Consider the following 21,637-nt stretch of genomic DNA (forward strand, 5'->3'; position numbering starts at 1 on the left):
GGGCTTGGCAGGACTTTGTGTGCCCACATCTCCAACACCACCAGCTCTAGGGGCTCCTCGTCTTTTCCTGAATCATAAACACCCCACGACCCCATCACCCTCCCTGATAGCACACTATATTAGGACCATATTGGGGACATAGGTGCCTCATCCCCCACCCTGGCCCCCGACTGTATCAGCTCTCAGCCTCACGGTGGCAGTGAGACCTTCTGCTAACAGACGTCTAAGTCATCTAGTTTCTTACGTTGGTCCCCAAGTTGCTCTAAAGTTTTAAAAGGTAGGTCCTCCAAGTTCAAACCACCTATTTATGCTCTACGACCTACCTGCTAGCTGCTGAAAGGGGAACATCATTCTGGTACATCAAAGGCTTCCCCTGCTGTGTCTGCTCCTGACAACTGCCCATCTATCTCAAAGGAGAGAATTCTCTTCCAAAAACCACTCCCTCACTCCACTCAGACTAACCTTTTTCATAATAGTTTTCACTCTTGATGCTTTCTCAATGCTGTTCATATCTAGGCTGCTAGAGAGAAGAATCATCCAGAAGAAGGTGACCCTTCTGGTTACAAAAAGACCAGAGAAAAATCTGGAACCTGGCACTGATCAGAGACTGTTCTCATCAGGGGAGATGAAGTAAGCATGCTGGAGGTGGGGTATTGACCACCTGTGCCCTTCAAAGTAGCCCTTCAAAGAGGTCATCAAGCCTGTGGTCCCCCCATTCTAGTTGTGCAGCCAGCCCCTTGGCACTGCCACTAATGCTATTCCCCCTACTCCCACCATCTGCATTCACTCCCGACCTCTGCCCAGGGCCCCAGGAACCCATCTGTAAATCTGCGATGGAGGACCTAAATATCAGTATTACAAAGTGCAGGACTGAGGGACATGTGAGCTCCAGCCTGGACTTCTGGAAAGGATAGGGCTGGAGGAGAAACCATGAGAAAATGCCCGGCCCTGGAACCCAGCAAAGCAGGTGTAGGTTTCTACCTGGCAGCCCCAGGGAACCCCAGTGATGCTTGGGGAGAATAGGGGCTCAGAGAATGGAGCTGACTCAGTACGCTTCCCAGCTCCCTCCCCTCCTTCAGGCTAGAGGCTTCCCTACACCGTCACCTTATTTTGTTTTGGCAAATCTAATCCATTTCTTTTCATTGAAATATTTTACTGCCCTATATGAAAGCACCACCTTTTATGTAGCCATTTCTCCAACTGACCGAAAAAAGCAATATGCACAATACATAGAGAGTAGAGTACATATCAGATTGCTGTCCACACACACAAAATACTATTTATTTGCTATGGGTATATGTGTGTGTGTATGTCTGTGTGTAATTGGAAAGATAATGTAATCAAAATGATATCTGCCTTCTGGGAGAAGGAGTTGATCAAGACAGAGAGTAGTAGCAAAGGGGCTTTGAGCTTTATCTGAATTGTTACAATTTTGTAATTAAGTAATCTCTACACCCAATGTGGGGCTGGAACTCATGACTCTGAGATCAAGAGTCACGTGCTCTACTGAGTGAGCCAGTCAGCTGCCCCTGAATTGTTATAGTATTTTTTTTTAAAGAGAGAGAGCAGGGGAGGGGAGCAGAAGGAGAGACAGAGTCTTAAACAGGCTCCAAACTCATCATGGAGCCTGACGTTGGACTCAGTCCCACCACCCTGGGATCATGACCTAGGCCCAAATCAAGAGTGGGACAGAAGCTCAACCAACTGAGACCCCAGGCACCTCTATAGATCTTAAAGAATTAATCCATCTGTCACTGCATAACTTAAAGTTAATTTAATGTAAGAAAAAGTGCTACTGTGATGCCTCAGATATTTAGAGTGTATTAAGGTTCTCCACAGAAAACACAGCCAATGGGGAGAGAGAGAGAGAGACTTATTTTAAGAAAGTTGCTCACGTGATTGTGGGACTGGCAAGTCTTAAATCCATAAATGAGCCAGAAGGCTGGAAACTCAGGCCTGATTTCTATGTTTCTCAAGGAATTCTTCGAGAAATCCTTCTTTGGGAAACTTCAGTTTTTGCTCTCAAGGCTTTCAACTTATTGGATGAATCCCACCCATATTATGGAGGGTTATTCTGCTGTATTTAAACTGAAGTTGAATGTAGATGTTAGTCATATCTACAAAATACCTTCACAGCAACATTTTACGTTACTGTTTGACAATTGGTCATTGTAGCCTACCCAAGTTGACACATGAAATTTTACCATCACAATGGGTATCTTCAGGCTCTTCTTATCTTCACCAAGTAAGAGCTGCACTTCAGATTCCACTATTCGTATGCATTCTTACCAGCATTCTGCCCAGATCCTTTGGGCTTATGTCTCTTGGCTTTTGACTTCAAGCTTGCCTCTGGATCCTCTTGGCCCCATGCTTTCCACCCATGGCCTTGCGCTGCTTTATTCTTGTGTCCAGGCCGCCCCAGTGCCCTGGGCCTCTGCTTATTCTGGGCCATAGATTTTAAACAGATGGAAAGCTTCACTTGAAGAAATCATGGAAAATTCCTTGCAAAAGACTTGGCATTTTAAATGAGTAGCATTCCTCATTTGTCTGTTATTTACTATTTATACATTACTCCGTGGAACTTTAATATTACTGTATTATAAAATTCTGTCAAATGAAAAAGAATAAAGATAACCCATAATCACACTACCCTAAAATAACCCATCTTAGCATTTTAGTATACTTCAGTCTTTCTTCACATGTAGAATTTTGCAGTTATAATCATACCCAATATATAATTGTATCATGTTTTTCAACTTACCATTATAGTATAAGCATTTTTAATGTCACTACATAATCTTCCTGGTCCTCATTGTTAATAGTTACATAATCGTTCACTGAATTGAAGTGTTTCATTTACTTCTCTTGTTATCTTTGAACAATTAGCAATTTATTCTTACAATAAATATCCACATCTTTTCTATCATAGTATTTTTTTTTCACACCTTGAATTCTTTCACGTAGACTTAAACAATTGCTTGGCCAAAGAATATATATACATTTTGTTGTCTCCTGATGTATATTTCCAAATAGATTTCTTAAGGTTGCATCAATTTCCACTGCTATCATTGTAAATAAGGACCACTGCGTCTCTGTTCTCTTGATGGTAGAGCTTTGACAGGTGAGGATTCAACACCAAGAGGAAGACATTCCAGGAACAAAGCCTGAGATTTGCATTCTGTAAAGTACCCTGGTCCTCACTAGTACACTGGTTTTGTGTTGCTTTGTTTCTCACAGACTGAACAGTTGATAACTCTGTGGGTCCTGTTTGTTTTCACCATTGTTGGAAACTCCATGGTGCTGTTCTCTACGTGGAGGAGGAAGAAGAAGTCAAGAATGACCTTTTTTGTGACTCAGCTGGCTATCACAGGTAAGTAACTGTGCGGGTGGGAGAGAATAAGCTGTGTGCAAAATTCCTATGGCTCCTTGCTTTCAATTCTTTTACCAATAGAAATGGCATACTATCGAGTCCAAAAGGCATTGGCAAATTTGAGACTGATTTCTATAGGGATAAAAAAACCCACGTGTGAATTTTTCTTTCAGAAAGTTTTAACACATCTGTACATCCACAAGACTCCATTATAAAAATAATTCACTCTACAACACACTTGAAAATACCATTATTAGTGCCACCAAGAGGTTCTCTAGGGTTCCACCCTTCCTCTACGCAGCAGCCTCCATAGTTCACTAAGGTGATAGTACAATATCATACCATATTATGAGCTTAAAGAATGTATCCTAGGGGCACCTAGGTGGCTCAGTTGGTTAAGCATCTGAGTCTTGATTTCAGCTCAGGTCATGATTCAGTCCCAGGGTCATGGGATCCAGCCCTGTGTCAGGCTCCACACTGAGCATGGAACCTGCTTACGATTCTCTCTCTCTCTCTCTCTCTCTCTCTCTCTCTCTCTGTCTCCCCTCCCCCACTCTCTCCCTCTCTCTCTAAAACAAGAGAAAAAAGAGAATATACCCCAGAAAATGGACCAGGATCATCTGTATTCAATAATAAATGTGAAGTCTCAAGTACTTTGCAGATTTATGTCTGTGGACATTGCTTTGGAAATATAAGTTATATGTAACACCACTGGTGGGCACAGTATAAGGACAGAAGATAATATCTGGGATCGGGATGTTTAAATGTGGATTTGGGAAATGGCAGTATAGTTGAAGTGTGAATGCATCACACTTAAAGGGTGAATGGTGAAATATTCTCAAGTTTAAAAATGATCTGTGAAATAAAGACTCCCACAGAGATGGGTAGAGACCAAATTGGTAGGGGTCATGCTCGAAAGGAAAACATAATCAAGGAGAGAGGCCTATTCTACAGGCCAAAGAAGAGAGTGGACAGATGGGATTCCTAGAAGGTCCAGCCTAAGACAGGCTTGGACTCCTGAGCTCTGGGAACAAGATGGCTGTGATATGACTTTAATTTGAATCAGACTATAGGGAAAATGCAAAAAAAAAAAAAAAAAAAAAAAAAAAAAAATTAAGTGCTAACAAGAAGCAATGGTAGATGACCATCAGAATGGGCTGTTTGGTACATTTCAACCTATGCTATACTCTCCATTGCAGCACTGGCTGTGGGGTTTAGTCTTGAGCCACAATACGGGAAAAATATGGCACCATAACTTAGAGGAGAAACTTAGCTAAACGTTGTTGATAGCCTGACATTCTCCCATATCTTCCTAAAAAAAGTGTAGCAAGCCCATCTGCTTAAGCTGGGCTACAGAGACCAGGATGAAAAACAAAGGCACTACTGAGAAATACAGACATGGGGAGAGAAGTTTGTGTCACAGAGGTGATGCTTATGATGGAAGAAAACTCCTTCAATCTTTCCTGCAAACAGGAGCCACACTTTTCACTCCTGACTGTAGGAATAAAGGATAATCAGGATCATCCAGCAAAAGCTGAAATGCAAAATCCCTGGATGAGGATGTAATAACTTACTTTCATTAAATTTCCTTAATTACTGTGTTGTAACCCACATTCTACAGAGATGTGTGTTTTTTTAGAATGTAAGAACTTAGAGGCGGCAAGGATATCAGCTTGGAATTTAAAGTGTTACAAAAATAATCAACAAATGAATCATTGAAATATCACCATCTATTGTTAAGGAGAAAAGTTGTGTATTCTAGTCTAATCCATAGTCTGCTGTATAACCTGGGCTTAATTTCTCATGAATATTCATGTCTGTTTTTTATTTGTTAATTCTTTCTGGAAAAACTCAAGGGGTCAGATCAGGGCCACTTTAAGTGAAGAGTTCTCAGAGAGGAAATTTTGCCAAGGTTCTGAAAGTTTAGAAACTGAAAAATATAAAATAACCGAAGCTAAAAATACGATAGATGGGTGTAGCAGCAAATTAGATGTAACTGCAGAGAAAATTATTAAACTAGAATATAGGTCAGAAAATAATGATCTAAGCATGAAAAAACAAAAGGATGGAAAATTCAGACAGAAGGTAAAAAACATATGGGCTCAGTGAAAAGGATTCCCACAAAAGGGTAAGACAGAATGGACAGAAATAATATCTCAAGATATAATGACCAACAGTTTCCCCAAAACCCTGAAAGACATCAAAACTCAGGTGCGTAAGGGGCGCCTGGGTGGCGCAGTCGGTTAAGCGTCCGACTTCAGCCAGGTCACGATCTCGCGGTCCGTGAGTTCGAGCCCCGCGTCAGGCTCTAGGCTCTGGGCTGATGGCTCGGAGCCTGGAGCCTGTTTCCGATTCTGTGTCTCCCTCTCTCTCTGTCCCTCCCCCGTTCATGCTCTGTCTCTCTCTGTCCCAAAAATAAATAAATAAACGTTGAAAAAAACAAAAAAAACAAAAAAAAAACTCAGGTGCATAAAGCACCATAAAGGTCAACAGATCAGAAAACAATCAAATAAATATAAAGAGAATTGAAACACATGAAAATGATGAGATTAAGTAAAATTCCCATATTGAATTTGAATTGAGAAAGTATGTGTGTCAACTCATGGTTTATCTCATGTTTTAAAAGAATCCTTATCTTTTAAAGGGTACATACTGAAATGTTTGCAAGTAAATTGATAACACATCTTAGATTTGCCTCAAAATAATTTGAGGGCATGGTTAGGTAGGGATATCAAGGACAAGACTGATTTTTGTTGGTGCTTGGTGGTGAGTACATTGGATACTTTGAACTTCTCATACTATTCTCCTTACTTTTACATACATTAGAAAAGTTTTAATAATACAGAATTTAAAACAAAGAATAGTGAAAAAAATATACGTGATAACAATGAAACAAAATAAAGGGATTTGGGGAGTTAAAGAACTTTAAGTTCCTTGAATTGTTTTGGATGTAGTAAAAGCATTAATTTGTGTCAGATATTAAGAAGTCAAGGGGTATATTGAAACCTATAGGGTAATCCCCAAATTATAAATATGCATAATAGTAGCAGTTGAAAACATGTGAAGTGAAATATTTAAAATATATACATACATATAGATGTACATATTTGTATGTAATATGCATGTATTCTATATAATTAATCTAAAAGAAATTGAGAGAAAAATATCAGATTTATTAGAATAGGTAGGGCAAATAAGCTGATACATGTCACCTCAAATATATTGGTAATTGCATTTAGTGTAAAATAAGATGGTCAGAGTAGATTTAAGACATACCTACTTTATAGGGCGCCTGGGTGGCTCAGTTGGTTAAGTGTCCAACTTCAGCTCAGGTCATGATCTCATGGTTTTTGAGTTCGAGCCCCACATCGGGCTCTGTGCTGACACCTCAGAGCCTAGAGCCTGCTTCGGATTCTGTGTCTCCCTCTCTCTCTGCCTCTCCCCCGCTTGTGCTCTGTCTCTCTCTCTCAAGAATAAATAAACATTAAAAATAGTTTTAAAAAAGACATACCTACTTTATTTAATCTGCTTATAAGAGATGTATACCTTACAAATAATGATACAGAAAAAAATAAAATTAGAAGGAAAGTAAAAGAATGAAAAATAATATAACAAGGACGCACAAACCAAAAGATAGCTTATGAAGCTATATTTACATGTCGGAAATCCGAATATTCACTGTGCTTCTCATAGCTCGGGTGCCCACATCTTTGTCTTAGCACTTGCTTTAGGGGAACAGAGTGAAGACAAGAGGACTCTAGCTCTATTAATGTTCTTTTTGGTGATGCTGATTGTAGTCACACAGGTGTGTAGCTTTGTGATAATTCACCAAGTTGTATAATTATTTGTGCACTTTACGTAGTTTATATCAGTAAATGTTTTATTTAAAAAACACAGCTCCTCAATATAGAGCAGGAGTTGCAGTCTCAAAGGCCTTCAGAAGCAAATGTGTGAAAGAGCCCAGGGAAGGGACAGGCAAAGGTGGACACCCAGGGGAACTGGAGAATGCATGCCCCACCTACAGGCATTCAAACTCAATTCTTGTCAAATGGGATACTAATCAAACAAACCACTCTGGCAGGCCAGATTTGTCCTAAGGGCCACTGGTTTACAACTGCTGTTATATAAAATCTTAAAATCAGAATTTGAAAAGCTTGCACCATTATAAAATTCTAGCCCAGCCCATAGTATGAATCCCATTTTCAATATGTGAAGGGAACATCAAGCTTTTTGCATGGGGTTGGGGAGAGTGAAAGCAAGATGGGGAGCTTAATATTTATAACGGTTTAGATAAGTCACATGTTTGTCAAAGTTTTAAAATGTATTCTCTTGGGGTACCTGGGTGGCTCAGTTGTTTAAGCATCTGATTTTGGCTCAGGTCATGATATCACAGTTCGTGAGTTCAAGCCCCGCATCGGACTCTGTGCCGACAGCTCAGAACCTGGAGCCTGCTGCGGATTCTGTGTTTCCCTCTCCCTCTGCCCCTCTGCTCCCCTGCTTGCTCCCTCTCTCTCTCGAAAATAAATCAACATTTAAAAAAACTCTTTCAATAAAATAAAATAAAATGTGTTCTCTTGCAAATAAATGCTATGTTAGGGCTTTTATTATAACTTGAAAATTATAAACCATTATATGGAACTACTGAAACCAAAACATTGAATCATTATATGCCTCATGAATAATAATAATGCAAATGAAAATATAAAGGAAACTTCCCAATGAAATCAAGCCTAATCCATATAACCCAGTGTACGTGATTATCAGATGACCAGTAAGATTAAGGAGAAAAGTCAAAATCAGCACACATTCGTATCTGCCTATCACTAAGATTTTTCCTTCAGAGGAACATGTACCAGGCTTCTCTATATGAGGAAACATCAGACAAGACACTGGCCCTGTCAGGGTGGTATTAAAGCAAAGGCTGCTAGGTTAACCTCCGCATGAATGACTTGTTCTCACATGAAGATGCTGCTATTATTAGTGTGTCTCTGTGAGGCCAAGACATTTGCATAAATGTAGCTAAAATCTTATAGGTGTTTTCCTCTTGGCATCAAGAAGGGGATGTCTTAGTCTGCCCAGTGTGCCACAACAAAGTACCACAGATTGGGTGGCTTACACAACAGACACATATTTCCTCATTGTTCTGGAGGCTGGGGATCTGAGATAGGGCGCCAGCATGGTCAGGTTCTGGTCAGAGCTCTCTTGCTGGCTTGCAGGGGGCTGTCTTCTCACTACGTCCTCACGTGGACAGAGAGAAAACAAGCTCTCTGGTATCTCTTCTAATAAAGACACGAATCCTATCAGATCAGGGCCTTCCCCTTATGACCTCATTTAACATTAACCCCTTCCACAAAGGCCCTATCGACACATACAGCCACGTCCACATCCGAGCTGGGGCTCTAACATATGAATTTTGGTGAGGCACATTCAGATTATAACAGAGGGAAAAAGCTAGGTGTATTAGAAGATTACAGGTGACTCGGAATGTGTGGAACATGGTATGGGGGGATGGAGGTCTTGGATGAAAGAAATAAGGCGTGGCCATAAACAATAAATGGGAGCTTTGGATGCCTTGCTAAGATGTTCAGGCTTTACCTTGAGCTTATCCTCTAGCATGCTAGCTTGGTTCAGTCCACCATCGCCTTTTATGCAAAAGTCCCAAGGTGTAAGAATGAGAAAACAGATACTTAAATTAGCCCATGGCCAGGTTTTGCTGGTAACAGGGGAACACAATAAAGCAAGGAAGTTGAACTTCTTTTCAAGAGCGTGATACAAATGTTGGGCCACAGAGACCCTGATTAAAGAAGGAAATGAAGGGGCGCCTCAATGGCTCAGTTGGTTAGGCATCAGACTTTGGCTCAGCTCATGATCTCGTGGTTCATGAGTTCAGGCCCCATATTGGGCTCTGTGCTGACGGCTCAGAGCCTGGAGCTTGTTTCAGATTCTGTGTCTCCCTCTCTGTCCCTCCCCTGCTCACACTCTATCTCTGTCTGTCTCAAAAATAAATAAACATTAAAAAAATTTTGTTAAAGAAGGAAATGAAAGCAGTACAGGTCAGAAAAGTATAGAGACAGTGGAGAGTCAAGGAATGACAGGTGGCCACACAGTCTTGAGATGGGTTTAGTGAGAGCCCCTGAAGAAGAGGCCTGGAAAGCAGCGAGTGTGTGTTCAACAATCAAGGTATCCTCTGGTGAATGTTACAGAGGTGATACAACTCAGTGTCTCCCTTGTATCAGGGAGCTAAAGTGGAGTCACAGAGAAAGTCATTAGCAAACAGGGCCACCATAAGAGAAGCTAAATTCTATTAAATGCTCACCATGTACCAGGCTACATACTAAATGCTTTGTGTAGATTATTTTCTTTAATCCTCACAATAGTCCCATGACCTAGCCCTGCCATAATCCCCTTTTTACAGGCATGGAAATTAAAGCTCAAAGATATTCAGACCTTGCCCTAGGTCATGCAGTGAGGGTGGACAAAATATTCAAATTCAGGTAGTCTTTCTTCCAATCGTGAGCTTTTAATCATTACAGAATGGGCTTCCCAAGAGGCCTGTGTGTGGGTGAGTGATCCGTGGGCACACCTCAGGACAATGGGAAGCTGGTTGGATGGAGCAAAATGGAGAGCCTGGTGCCAACGTATTTAATAAATGAGGGAAATTGGCCAAGCCAGAGCATAGAAGTCATTAGAGGCAGGAGAACGTAAGAGCTGAATATAAACGTCAAAGGATTTTGAAAGTGCTTGTGATAAAGTTAAAACTATCTGTATCTGACCAGTTGGCTGGATTTCCAGTCTGCACAGTGAGTCCCAGGACCGGAACTAGTGACAACTGCCCATGCAGGGTGGGACACCAGGAATCCTCCTGTCCCATCCCAACGCCTTGCAAACCTATTGACATTGGCGAAAATGTCTGTCACAGCATAACCAGTTCTTGGACTTCAGTTAAAGTGAAAATACTCTGAAAACATATCCCACGTTTCACTTTGCTCGTTGCTTCCCAATACGGAATGAAATTCTGAAAGCTCATAGAAAGAGAAGGGCCCTGAGGGCAGTGGATGGCAGGGAGTGGGGAAGTGGCCAGTGTTATTGAAGACAAACTTCACCCATTTCAAACTTTTTTATTTCTGATCCCTTGGGGAATTTACATAAAGGCAAACCAAATATGATGGTTCCAAAGTTTAGGAAGAGCTAGATCTGGCAAATTTTTACCTTTCTATTTTAATCAACATTCTGAATGGAGATATGATCTTTTCAAAGTATTCTATCAACCACTGTATAAAACCCCTCTTTTAAATTCATAAAAATGTCCACAAACTCACCTTTTTGGGTGAGCATTTTGTTTTGCCAGTGTTTTAGGTTATTCAGACTTGGGCTTGAGTCTCAGCAATTGTACTTCCTAGCTCCGTGCCTTTGGAAAAGGCAATTTCTCTGAATATCAGTTTCCCAATCCAAAAAGTAAGGATACTTCTCAGAGTTGTGGAGAGGAGTAAATGAGACGATATCAATTAAGTGCTTAATACAGTGCAAGGCACATAGTAATTGCTCAATAAATGCTAGCTGCTAATGTACCACTATGGTTGTTTCATTCATCGAAATGAAATGAATGGGATGATTAATTTAAAATCCTTTGAGTCACTTACTAAAAGAGTGAAAGTTCTGCAAAAGGCCTGAAGTTCATTGCAACCCTCAACTGCTCTACTCTTTTATTCAGGACAGTATACTTAGCTCAGATGTGCCTTTGGCTCTCAAATGTTGCTTTGAAGGATGGCCAAAGTTTTTCATATAAACATATTCCTAAATCATCAGATTCAGCCGACATCATAAATGGCACAAATATTTGGAAAATAAATCCAAACATTGTACCTGGCTTTTTTTGAGGGAGAAAAATGTGCTCTAATACTTATTATTTGGTAAGGCAATACTAATGCCATTCATTAAATAATATTTCCATCATCACTCACTTGTTGACAATAGCCACCTACTTAGCGACTCAAGTAGGCTTGAGTGATTCTTTGAAAAACTTTTGGATTTCCATTTCATCTTTCATTTATTTAGTTGGTAAATCAGATGGAATTAAATTCAGCCACACAAGCATAAAATCCAGATAATAGAGGCCTAAGTGTATAGGGATTTATTTTTATCTTATGTAAAGAATTCTTGAGGTGGGCAGTCCAGGGCTCATATTGTCTTTCCACATCACCGGGAACCATGTACTTCTGTGTTTCTACTCTATTAAAGGACTTCCATCCCCAAGGTCACTTCATGGTATGGAGCATTCTTGGTTCAACATGGCTGCTAGAACTCCAGCCATCGTGCACAAAGTCTAGTCAATAGGAAGGAAGAGGGGAGGAAAGAGGGAAGAGAGGAGGGTCCATGCCAGCTATCTGTCTCTCTCTTAGCTGACATTCCCAGAAGTCACACCCATTAATTTTTGCTTGTGTTTCATCAACCATCTCTAAATGAAGAAGAATAAATGCTTTTGTTGGTTTTTCACCTGAGTCCATTGGCCAGAATAAAACTAGATTCCTTTTCATAAGGAAAAATGAGAGAATAGAGGTATGTGGCAGTCTCTGGTATAGCTTATCTTCCATACTTTAATTTCCATAGAGAACTGAGAAGTTTAGACAGTGAATCTGTTTGACTAGCTATTCCTCTGCTTTGAGAATGCCTCCTCCAGAGTGTCATACTATCTTCTTCTAACCTTTTATCTTGGCACACTCTCCGTGTACTACATTGACCCTTTGGATGATTGTCCCGTTAAGTCGATAAAATCCTACTGTTGACTGTGTGCATCCCTCCCACCCAAGTTTTGGCTTTTATTAGCAGTTATGCAATGAATAGTCTCATGATTAAATCTTGTGAGCATTTATTTATTTTTTTATAAGAGTTTATAGAAGTGGACTTCTATGAAAGAAAGACACTCTTAAGTCTTTCAAATTGGCTGATGTCCTTTTAGTTCCCCCAGGACTAAAAGATGATGGAAAATGTCATGAGACAAATGCTCTAGAAGCCACCAACATAGATCCATACTGAGTCTTATTTAAGAAGGTCCCTGAAAACAAAAGCCTTGCTGATTGCACTAGTTATAGAGTCATACCCAGTTCCTTGAAGGCAGGGGTCCTCTCTGTTCATCTGTTGATGATACTTATGTACCTATTCAAGTATAATTTGCTTATTTAAAAGGGAGAATTTTCTTCTACTTTAGCCAGTGTATTGGAGAAGAAACTTAATTTGTCTTTGTCTTCCACAATAACTATAGCAGTACTCATACATTTGTGAAAACAAAGAACACATCATTTATCAGAAAATTTGAATAGAAGAAGTATTTTAATTTTGCATATCTATGTTTTTTATTGAAGTATAACTGAAATATAATACCCTATTAGTTTCAGGTGTACATCATAGTGATTTGATATTTTTATACATTACAAAATGATCCCCACTATAAGTCTACTTACCTACTGTCACCATACAAAGTTTTTACAATGTTACTGATTATATTCCTTATGCTATAGTCTATATTCCTATGACTTATTTATTTTATAACTGGAAGCTTATACCTTTTTAAAATCTACTTCACCTATTTGGACAGGCCTCAGGTCTTCCCCACTCTCGTGACTGACAGTTTGTTTCTCATATTTATGAGTCTGTTTTCTATTTTGTTTTGTTGGTTTGTTTTGTTTTTTAAATTCCACATGTAAGTGAAATCATTAAGGTATTGGTCTTTTGCCTGATTTATTTCATTTAGCATAATACCCTCAAGATCCATCCATGTTGTGTAATGACAAGACTTTATTCTTTTTTATGGCTGTGTAATATTTCATTATATACAGATAGAGATAGAGATAGAGATAGAGAGAGATAGATATAGAGAGATAATATATAGATATATATAGATAGATCTATCTGTATATAGATCTATCTATGTATATAGATAGATCTAAATACAGATAGTTAGATATAGATAGATAAATATATATAGATGGATAGATAGATAGATAGATAGATCTCACATCTTTATCCATTCATCTATTGATGGACACTTGGGTTGTTCCATAATATGGCTATGGAAAATAATGCCGCAATAAACATAAGAAACATAAGGATGCACGTATCTTTTTGAATTAGGGTTTTCATATTCTTTGGGTAATACCCAGTAATGGAATTCCTGGATCATATGGTCATTCTATTTTTAACTTTTTGAGGAACCTCCATACTGTCTTCCATAGTGGCTGCATCAGTTGTCATTCCCAGTAACAGTGTATAAGGGCTCCCTTTTCTCTACATCCTCGCTAACAATTGTTACAGCCAGTCTGACGGGTGTGAAGTGATACTTCATTGTGGTCTTGATTTACATTCCCCCAATGATGAGTGATGTTGAGCATCTATTATGTATCTGTTGGCCATCTGGATGTCTTCTTTGGAAAAATGTCCATTCAAGTCCTCTGCTCATGTTCTAATCACATTATTTGTTTTTGATGTTAAGATGTGTAAGCTCTTTATATATTTTGGATATTAACCTCTTATCAAGATATATCATTTGCAAATATCTTCTTCCCTTCAATAGGTTCCTTTTTTGTTTTGTTAGTTGCTTTCTTTGCTATGCAAAAGCTTTTCAGTTTGATGTGATCCCATTTTATTTTAGTTTTGATTGCTTTTGCTGGCAAATCCTGGTCCAAAAAAATATCACTAAGACTGATGTCAAAGAGTTTACTGCCTGTGTTTTCTTCTAAGACTTTTATGGTTTCAGTCCTACATTCAAGTTTTTAATCTATTTTGAATTTGTTTTTGCATATGATGTAAGATAGTGGACAGTTTCATTCTTTTGCATGTAGCTGTCCAGTTCTCCCAACACCATTTATTAAAGAGACTGCCTTTTCCCCATTGAATATTCTTGCCTCTTTTGTCAGAGATTAATTGACCATATATGAGTAGGGGGTTTATTTCTGGGCTTTCCATACTATACTATTGATCTGTGTGTTTTCATATGTTTTAACTTACTTCTTCTCCACATTTCAGACCCCTTCCAAAAAAAACCTTAACTAATTCTTTTCTATAAATTCCATTAGGACCTTTGGTTATAGGATTAGTCTTAAGAATGGAAGGAAACCAGAAGCTATTGAAGCTGCTATTTTGGCACATTCTGCAATTTTTAGCACTTCCATTCTAACAATTTTCTGGATGAATTTAATGACTGTTTATATCTTATGAGCTAAAGTGCCAATTAAAATTTATTAGTCATTTATCATCTTCAAGACTGACTTGTCTGTTTTATTCAAACGCAATAAAGAAGAGGAGCTAATGAGAATAACTCCCATTGAGTTCAACAAAGGAAAGATAGAAAACATATTTTTTGGCACACATTCAAATAACTTCCTTTTTCTGATAGGGCCAAATCTTATCATATTAGTATAGAAAATTAGCTGTGCCTCAAAGCACTTCTTGGAGAGCAATTTACTGATGAACTAAGGAACTCTCCACCCTCAAAACCCTCTGGTTAATTATCTGACAACAGAGAAAATTGAGAGGTTCAGCAAGGCAAGAGAAGTGAGACCAGGGGTGTTGAGGTGTTCAAGGTCGTAGGTGGAGCTCACTATGACCTGCCTATGCCTATTTCTTCACTTTTTTCCTGTATTTTTGAGTTGCATACTTAATTCATTTATTTATTTTAATTCTGCGTATTCATTTACTTTTAAAAGTTTTTCAGCTTCATTGAGATAAAATTGGCATATAACATGTAAGCTTAAGGTGGACAAAGTAATGATATATGTTTATACTGTGGAATGATTACCACAGTAAGTTTAGTTAATATTCATCACCGCATATAGTTACAATTTGTGTGTGTTAAGAACTTTCAAAATCTACTGTCTTAGGGATACACACACACATACACACACACACACACATATCCCTTTCATCTGTTAACAAACACAAGTTGTTTCTGAGTCTTGGCTATTATATATAATGCTGCCATGAGCATGGGGGTTAAGATATCTCTTGACGATGGAGATTTCATTTCCTTGGGTGTATAGCCAGGAGTGGAATTGCTGGATCATATGGTAATTCTATTTTTAATTTTTTAAGGAACGTCCATACTGTTTTCCAGAGTGACTGCACCAGTTTGCATTCCCACCAACAATGCACAAGGGTTCTCTTTTCTCCACATCCTCGCCAACATTTGTTATCTATTATCTTTTGATAATAACCAGTTTAACATGTGTGAGATGATACCTCATGGATGTGATGTGCATTTCCCTGATAATCAGTGATTTGAGCATCTTTTCATGAACCTATTGGCCATTTGAATACCTTGTTTGGAAAAATGTCTATTCGGGTCCCACGCCCATAATTTAAATGGATCATTTCTTTTTGGCTATTAAATTGTATGAATTTTAAAATATATTTTGACTGGACTTGCAGACCTCTCTAGCGATCTTTTTTTTCTCCCCTGGAGAAACTGTAGGTCCAAGAGGGGTCCTGTTGATGCGGTGTTGTGCCTTCCTGAGTGAGGGGTGATGCAGCCAGAGTAAATTTACTCTTCTTACCCTTCTAATGCAGCCCTTCTTGGCCTCTGTGTTCCAGCAGGATGCTTCATAATTGTATCTTGTGTATGGACAACTGCTAGTTTGTCTTCTTGTGAGGGAGAAGTCAGGAATAACACGTGTTGCCATATTGATGACATTACTTGTAATTCTCATTCATAATGAAAATGTTAAGACTGAATTTTTTCTGAATTCATAAATTTGTGTATGACATTATGTTACTGTTTTCATTTCCAACACTTTAGTTTTGAAGTTTTTATATCTCCTTTCACACAATAACCATTTGGTGGTTTGGGGGTTCTTTTTATTTTTATTGTCTAGGTGACTTTCTATTTTCTTTAACATTTTATAATTCACATTTGATGTTTTTGCCTTGCAGTCAAAGAGTATTTTTCGGAAGGATCCCTGGTTTTTGGAATTTATTAAGAGTATCTTTGAGGTCTAACATGCAATCATTTCTTTTGAAAAATATTTTACGTATACTATAAAAAGTAGGATATAATGATTAATATTGTTGGGAGTAAGAGAAAGTCACCTGAATGAGAGCAAGCGATAATTGTTTATTCAGAGCTTGCTAGAGCTGGGAAGTCCACCACCATCCTTTCTGTTGGCAGAGACTCGAAGATGAGCAGAAGGGCGGGAAAACTTTATATAGAAAAAAGGGAAGGCTTCAGTTGTGCCCTCATGGGAGGCTACTGGCATGGGAAGCCGTAGGCAGGTTAAGTGGAAGCACGGCATCCTATGTCATTGGGTAGCCGTGCATATTTGACTTTCTCTCTTTGGCTCTAAGTTGGAAACAGGGTCAAAAATTAGAAAAGTTGTCAGTTTTTAACCAAATTCTGGCTATTTGGAGTGGATTACTACAGTGATTATTGCTTGGCTTTCTGGACCGGTTGCTACAGATAGATAATAAGTTGGCTTCCTGGGCTGGTTGCTGCAGGTTGTGGGTCAGATTTCTACGTTTATATACAGTCTGATCATTGTCCATTTGTATATTCAGTCTCTCAGTGTGTTCTTTGTGCTTATCTTTTTGAATTTTCCCATATTAATTATAGCCTTCAAATATTCTTTATTTTCATGTATTTCTTATCTATTTGATACGTCATGGGTAACTAAAAGCACTGTTACAAACTTTCATACTTTCATTTTCTCCTAATATTTTTTAATCAACATTTATTTTATAAATTTTAACATTTGATTATTTGGCTCCTAAAGGCTCCTGACTAGTATATCTTTAATATAGGTTTGTGTGCTTAACATCACACACACACACACACACACACACACACACACACAATCCTTTTAGTTTCGTTATTCACTCGGCTCCAAATTTATTTATGTGATATTAACTTCATCTATTTTATTTTTATTGCATTTATTTGACAAACACTGGACCAAACATTTTAATAAAATATTGTCTTTAAAAATGTTTTTATGGCCTTCGTCTTCCATTTTGTGTTGATGTTTACAATTATCAACAAGTATTTCTATGTTGGAATGTTTTGTGCTCACCAGCAGTTGGTTTCCTCATTCTTGGCCCCTGTATTTGATAGAGCTCACAGTTTTCTGAAGTACTTTGAGTTATGATTCCTTCTCCTTTCGGGTTTGGTACCTGAAGAGGAGTCTCAGACACCTGGCATTTATGAAAAAGTCTTTCTCTCACCTTCTCAACAATGACAATATAGATGGGGGGGAGAAATTTTTAACTCACAGCTCAGATCTCCATAGATGTTACTCCATAGATTCCCGGCAATATATGTTACAAAGGAGAAGTCTAAAGTCAGCCAGGGATTTCTTCTTTTATAGGTTATCAAATTTTTGCTTGTTTGTTTCTAGATTTTTTTTTCTTTGTGGTTCCATACCTTTTTCTGGTTATATCTATTTATTGGTCTATTTGATCAGTTCTGCTCTTGGCCAAGTAAGCTCTTGATCTGCAGATTAAAGTGATTTCTTAGCTCATTTTATTTATGTCTGAATATTGATTATCTTCTTTGTTCTGATCTTTTGTTCAGGAACGCTAACTATCTGTATGTCAGTAACTCTGGTTTTTCTTTCTTATCATTTAAATATCTTGGTCCTATTCCTCTACATTTGGAAGAACTATTTAACCTTTTCCTAATCACAGATTTGATTTTGATTCCATTATTAGCAGCATTACCTCTACTTTTTATCATTTCTGAACTCTCTTAGAAGTTGTTTTTCCAACAATTAGTTTCAAAATATGTTTTATATTGCCTAGTGCCTTTCATTTCTGTCAATTTTTAGTATTTCTTTTTTTGGAACTCATTTAATATCTTATTGGTTCCTCTCTCACCTTTTATGCCATATTGTAAAGTATTCCTAAAACACACACACACACACACACACACACACACACACACAAAATACACTGCTTAAAATTGAAGTACATTTCTGAACTAAAGTGGTTTTTATGTAGCTTTTTTCTGATATTTGTGTGCTCTTTCCTGCTTAATACCACAAAATCTTTCTACTCCATGACTCACTTATTCCTCCAAAAGTTGCCTAATTGGCTAACATCTGAATAAATGCACATGCTTTTCATTTAGATTATTGCTACAGTGGCTACACAATGCCATCATTGTTCCCTCCTCTGAAAAGAAAAGGTCTATGTTTGTAAAGAAAATCAGTTTCTTTTGAGCAGGAAAAGAAGATATTGTCCTATCACTATGTGAATAATTTGACTAAAAAGAATGAACTCTTCTCCTACGAAAGCTTTTCCTTCTTTTGTATTTCTTTTTGTTCCCTGCTTTCATGCCACCATTAGCACACTGGGTGACCTGGGAAAGGTACTTACCCTCACTAAGCCTTTGTTTTCCCATCTCTAAAAATGAAGATGTTAGCTGGTTGAGCGTAAAAGGCCAGAGTGATCTGGTTCTAGTAGCCCTGTGCTTCTAATCAGAAATGCCCAGTTGTAAAAAGTGAGAGGAACTTTTACATCTTTAGATAATTGTTTAGTAATTAAACGCTTTTGCTGTAATGAGTGCCGACACCTTTATGAATTAGCGCCGTCACTTCATAATGGTAGTATCTGGCTTCAGGCCCACATCGAAGGAAAACGACCCATGGAATGCGGTTATAAGGTTGACTCGCTCCCCTGTTGCTTGCTGCCTCGGGGGTGGGGGGGGTGGGGCTTTCCAGATCAACATTCTACAATTCCATACATGGCTTATTTATTCCTTCCTTCCTATGATCATTCAACAAATATTTATTAAGCATTCACTATGATGGAACATGGTTCTGGGTGGTAAGGGCACAGTGGTGTATTTGGTTATAAGTGAGAGTTCAAACACTAATGCAAGAAAGAGGACAACTTTTCTTTTGTCCATGAAAGAGTCAGTGGCAGAATAAGCCTTGGGCTTGATTTGTTTTAACAATCCAGCGGTGCCACGAAGGACCCTCTCTCTGATATGGTAGAAGGCATCACCCCCTAAGCTTTGTTCCCCATCCTGGTTATGGGATGCTGTATTTGCTGGGGGTGCTGTAAATACCACAGATTGGGTAACTTAAACAACAGAATTTTGTTTTCTGGAGTATGCTGGAGGCTGTAAGTTCAAGAGGAAGGTGTTGGCAAGTTGGGTTTCTTCTGAGGCCTCGCCGCTTGGCTTTTTGATGGCCATCTTCTCCTGTCTTCACATGGTCTTTCCTCTGTGTGTATGAATGTCTGTGTCTTAATCTTTTCTTACAAGGACACCAGTCACATGAATTAGGTCTCACTCATATGACCTTATTCTACCCTTAATTATTCTTTAAAAAGCCCTGTGTCCTAAGTTCTTTACAGATTTTGGATATTAACTCTTTATCAGATATGTCATTTTCAAATATCTTCTCCTTTTTCACAGGTTGCCTTTAAATTTTTTTTTTAATATTTATTTCTTTTTGAAAGAGACAGAATGTGAGCAAGGGAGGGGCAGAGAGAAAGGGAGACACAGAATTTGAAGCAGGATCTAGGCTCTGAGCTGTCAGCACAGAGCCCATCGCGGGGCTCGAACTCATCAACTGTGAGATCATGACCTGAGCCAAAGTCAAACGCTTAATCAACTGAGCCACCCAGGCACCCCTGTAGGTTGCCTTTTAGTTTTGTCAATTGTTTCCTTGGCTGTGCAGAAACATTTTATTTTGATGAAGTCCCAATAGTTCATTTTTGCTTTTGTTTCCCTTGCCTCCAGCAATGTATCTAGTAAGAAGTTGCTATGGCCAAGGTCAAAGAGGTTGTTACCTGTGTTCTCCTCTAGAAATTTGATAGTTTCCTATCTTACATTTATGTCTTTTATCCATTTTGAATTTATTTTTGTGTATGGTGTAATAAAGTGGTCCAGTTTCATTCTTCCGCATGTTACTGTCCCATTTTCCCAGCACCATTTGTTGAAGAGACTGTCTTTTTTCCATTGGATATTCTTTCCTTGCTTTGTTAAAGATGAATTGACCACATAGTTGTGGATCCATTTCTGGGTTTTCCATTCTGTTCCATTGATCTGTGTGTCTGTTTTGTGCCAGTACCATACTATCTTCATGACTACAGCTTTGTAATATAGCCTGAAATCCCTGTGGATATTAATATGTGCTACAGTTCTTATTGTAACTGCCAAAATATTCTTATTTATGCAGTTTAAATAAACCCAGTAATCTGTGCTGTGAGAAAAAAAAAGCCTTGTGTCTAAATACTGTCATATTCTGAGGTACTGGGAGTTAAGACTCCAACAAATAAATCTGTGGAAATACAATTCAACCCATAGCAGAGGCCTCCTAATGACCCCTGAGGAACATTAGTTCACGTGGGTGGAGAAAAACTATAACTTCCAGAAGGCTTCTTAGAAGTATAGGAAGGCACTCTTCCCAGTAGTGTTTGGCAAATATCTTCATGCCCTTCACTGACCTAATCTGACCTATAATCCCTCCCAAGAGAGACACACTAAATCAGGGTCACTAGTGTGATGCTCTGTCCTTTGAATCAAGGATGTGTCATCAGGCCTCATCATGACTGTGTATCCATCCTGTCAGCCAAAACTCATGGAGCGTCTATTAGGCACGAGGCTTGTGCTAAGTGCCAGGGATCTGGTAGTGACCAAACACGCAGCGTGTGTGGCCCTGTGGAGCAGAAGCCTAGTGTGGACGCAGGGAGGGGGTCTCCAAGACCAGCTGCCGATTCTTACTCTGATTGTATGATCATGAAGCAACCTTGTGATGACTTCAGTCCCTCGAACAGGCTGTTATCAGAAAATTGAGTTTTGGTGGTGGCTGTAGATCAGAAGCCCAATTTCTGGACCTGCTTAACGAAGGACTAAGCCACACACCCTGGCAAATTCACCCTAAGAAAGCCACTCTGTAAACCTCCTGGGAACAAGCAGAGGCCTCCTCAGAGACACCTTTCTGCTTGTTGCATACGGTCTTTTCAGGAGAAACATTTTCTTGGGCTTCCTTTCTTTTTTCCATTTACATTTTTCTTATCTCTTCATTTTCCCCTCTCTGTCTTCCCCCGAATGAGTTTGTCTTGACTTACCTTGAGTTTGTCCAGATCGTCTCTTGTTAATTCCTCATCACCACTGCCCCCTCTCTAGATTTTCCGTAGAGTCACAGGGGAGAAGCCTACATTTCCCAGAATTGTTTTTCCTGTTTGCTGCCCGGTCGGATCCTGCCACTGAGGAGCACACACAGGAGATGTGAAAGATAAAAACAAAGGAGAGGTCATTATTCACTGGCGGCGAGT

At 38.9% G+C, this 21,637-nt stretch overlaps 1 protein-coding gene across 1 annotated transcript in view; it reads left to right on the plus strand.

Moving 5' to 3' along the window:
- NPSR1 (neuropeptide S receptor 1) overlaps positions 1 to 21,637 on the plus strand; it is a 154,666-nt gene that overhangs the window by 26,729 nt on the left and 106,300 nt on the right. The window contains exon 2 of the mRNA XM_019418162.2: positions 3,238 to 3,370. Coding sequence (XP_019273707.1) covers positions 3,238 to 3,370 — 133 coding nt within the window. The remainder of the gene's footprint in view (positions 1 to 3,237; positions 3,371 to 21,637) is intronic.

The sequence above is a fragment of the Panthera pardus genome, unplaced genomic scaffold (assembly GCF_024362965.1).
Source record: "Panthera pardus isolate Hobbes unplaced genomic scaffold, ASM2436296v1 HiC_scaffold_8, whole genome shotgun sequence".
NCBI classification, from domain to species: domain Eukaryota; kingdom Metazoa; phylum Chordata; class Mammalia; order Carnivora; family Felidae; genus Panthera; species Panthera pardus.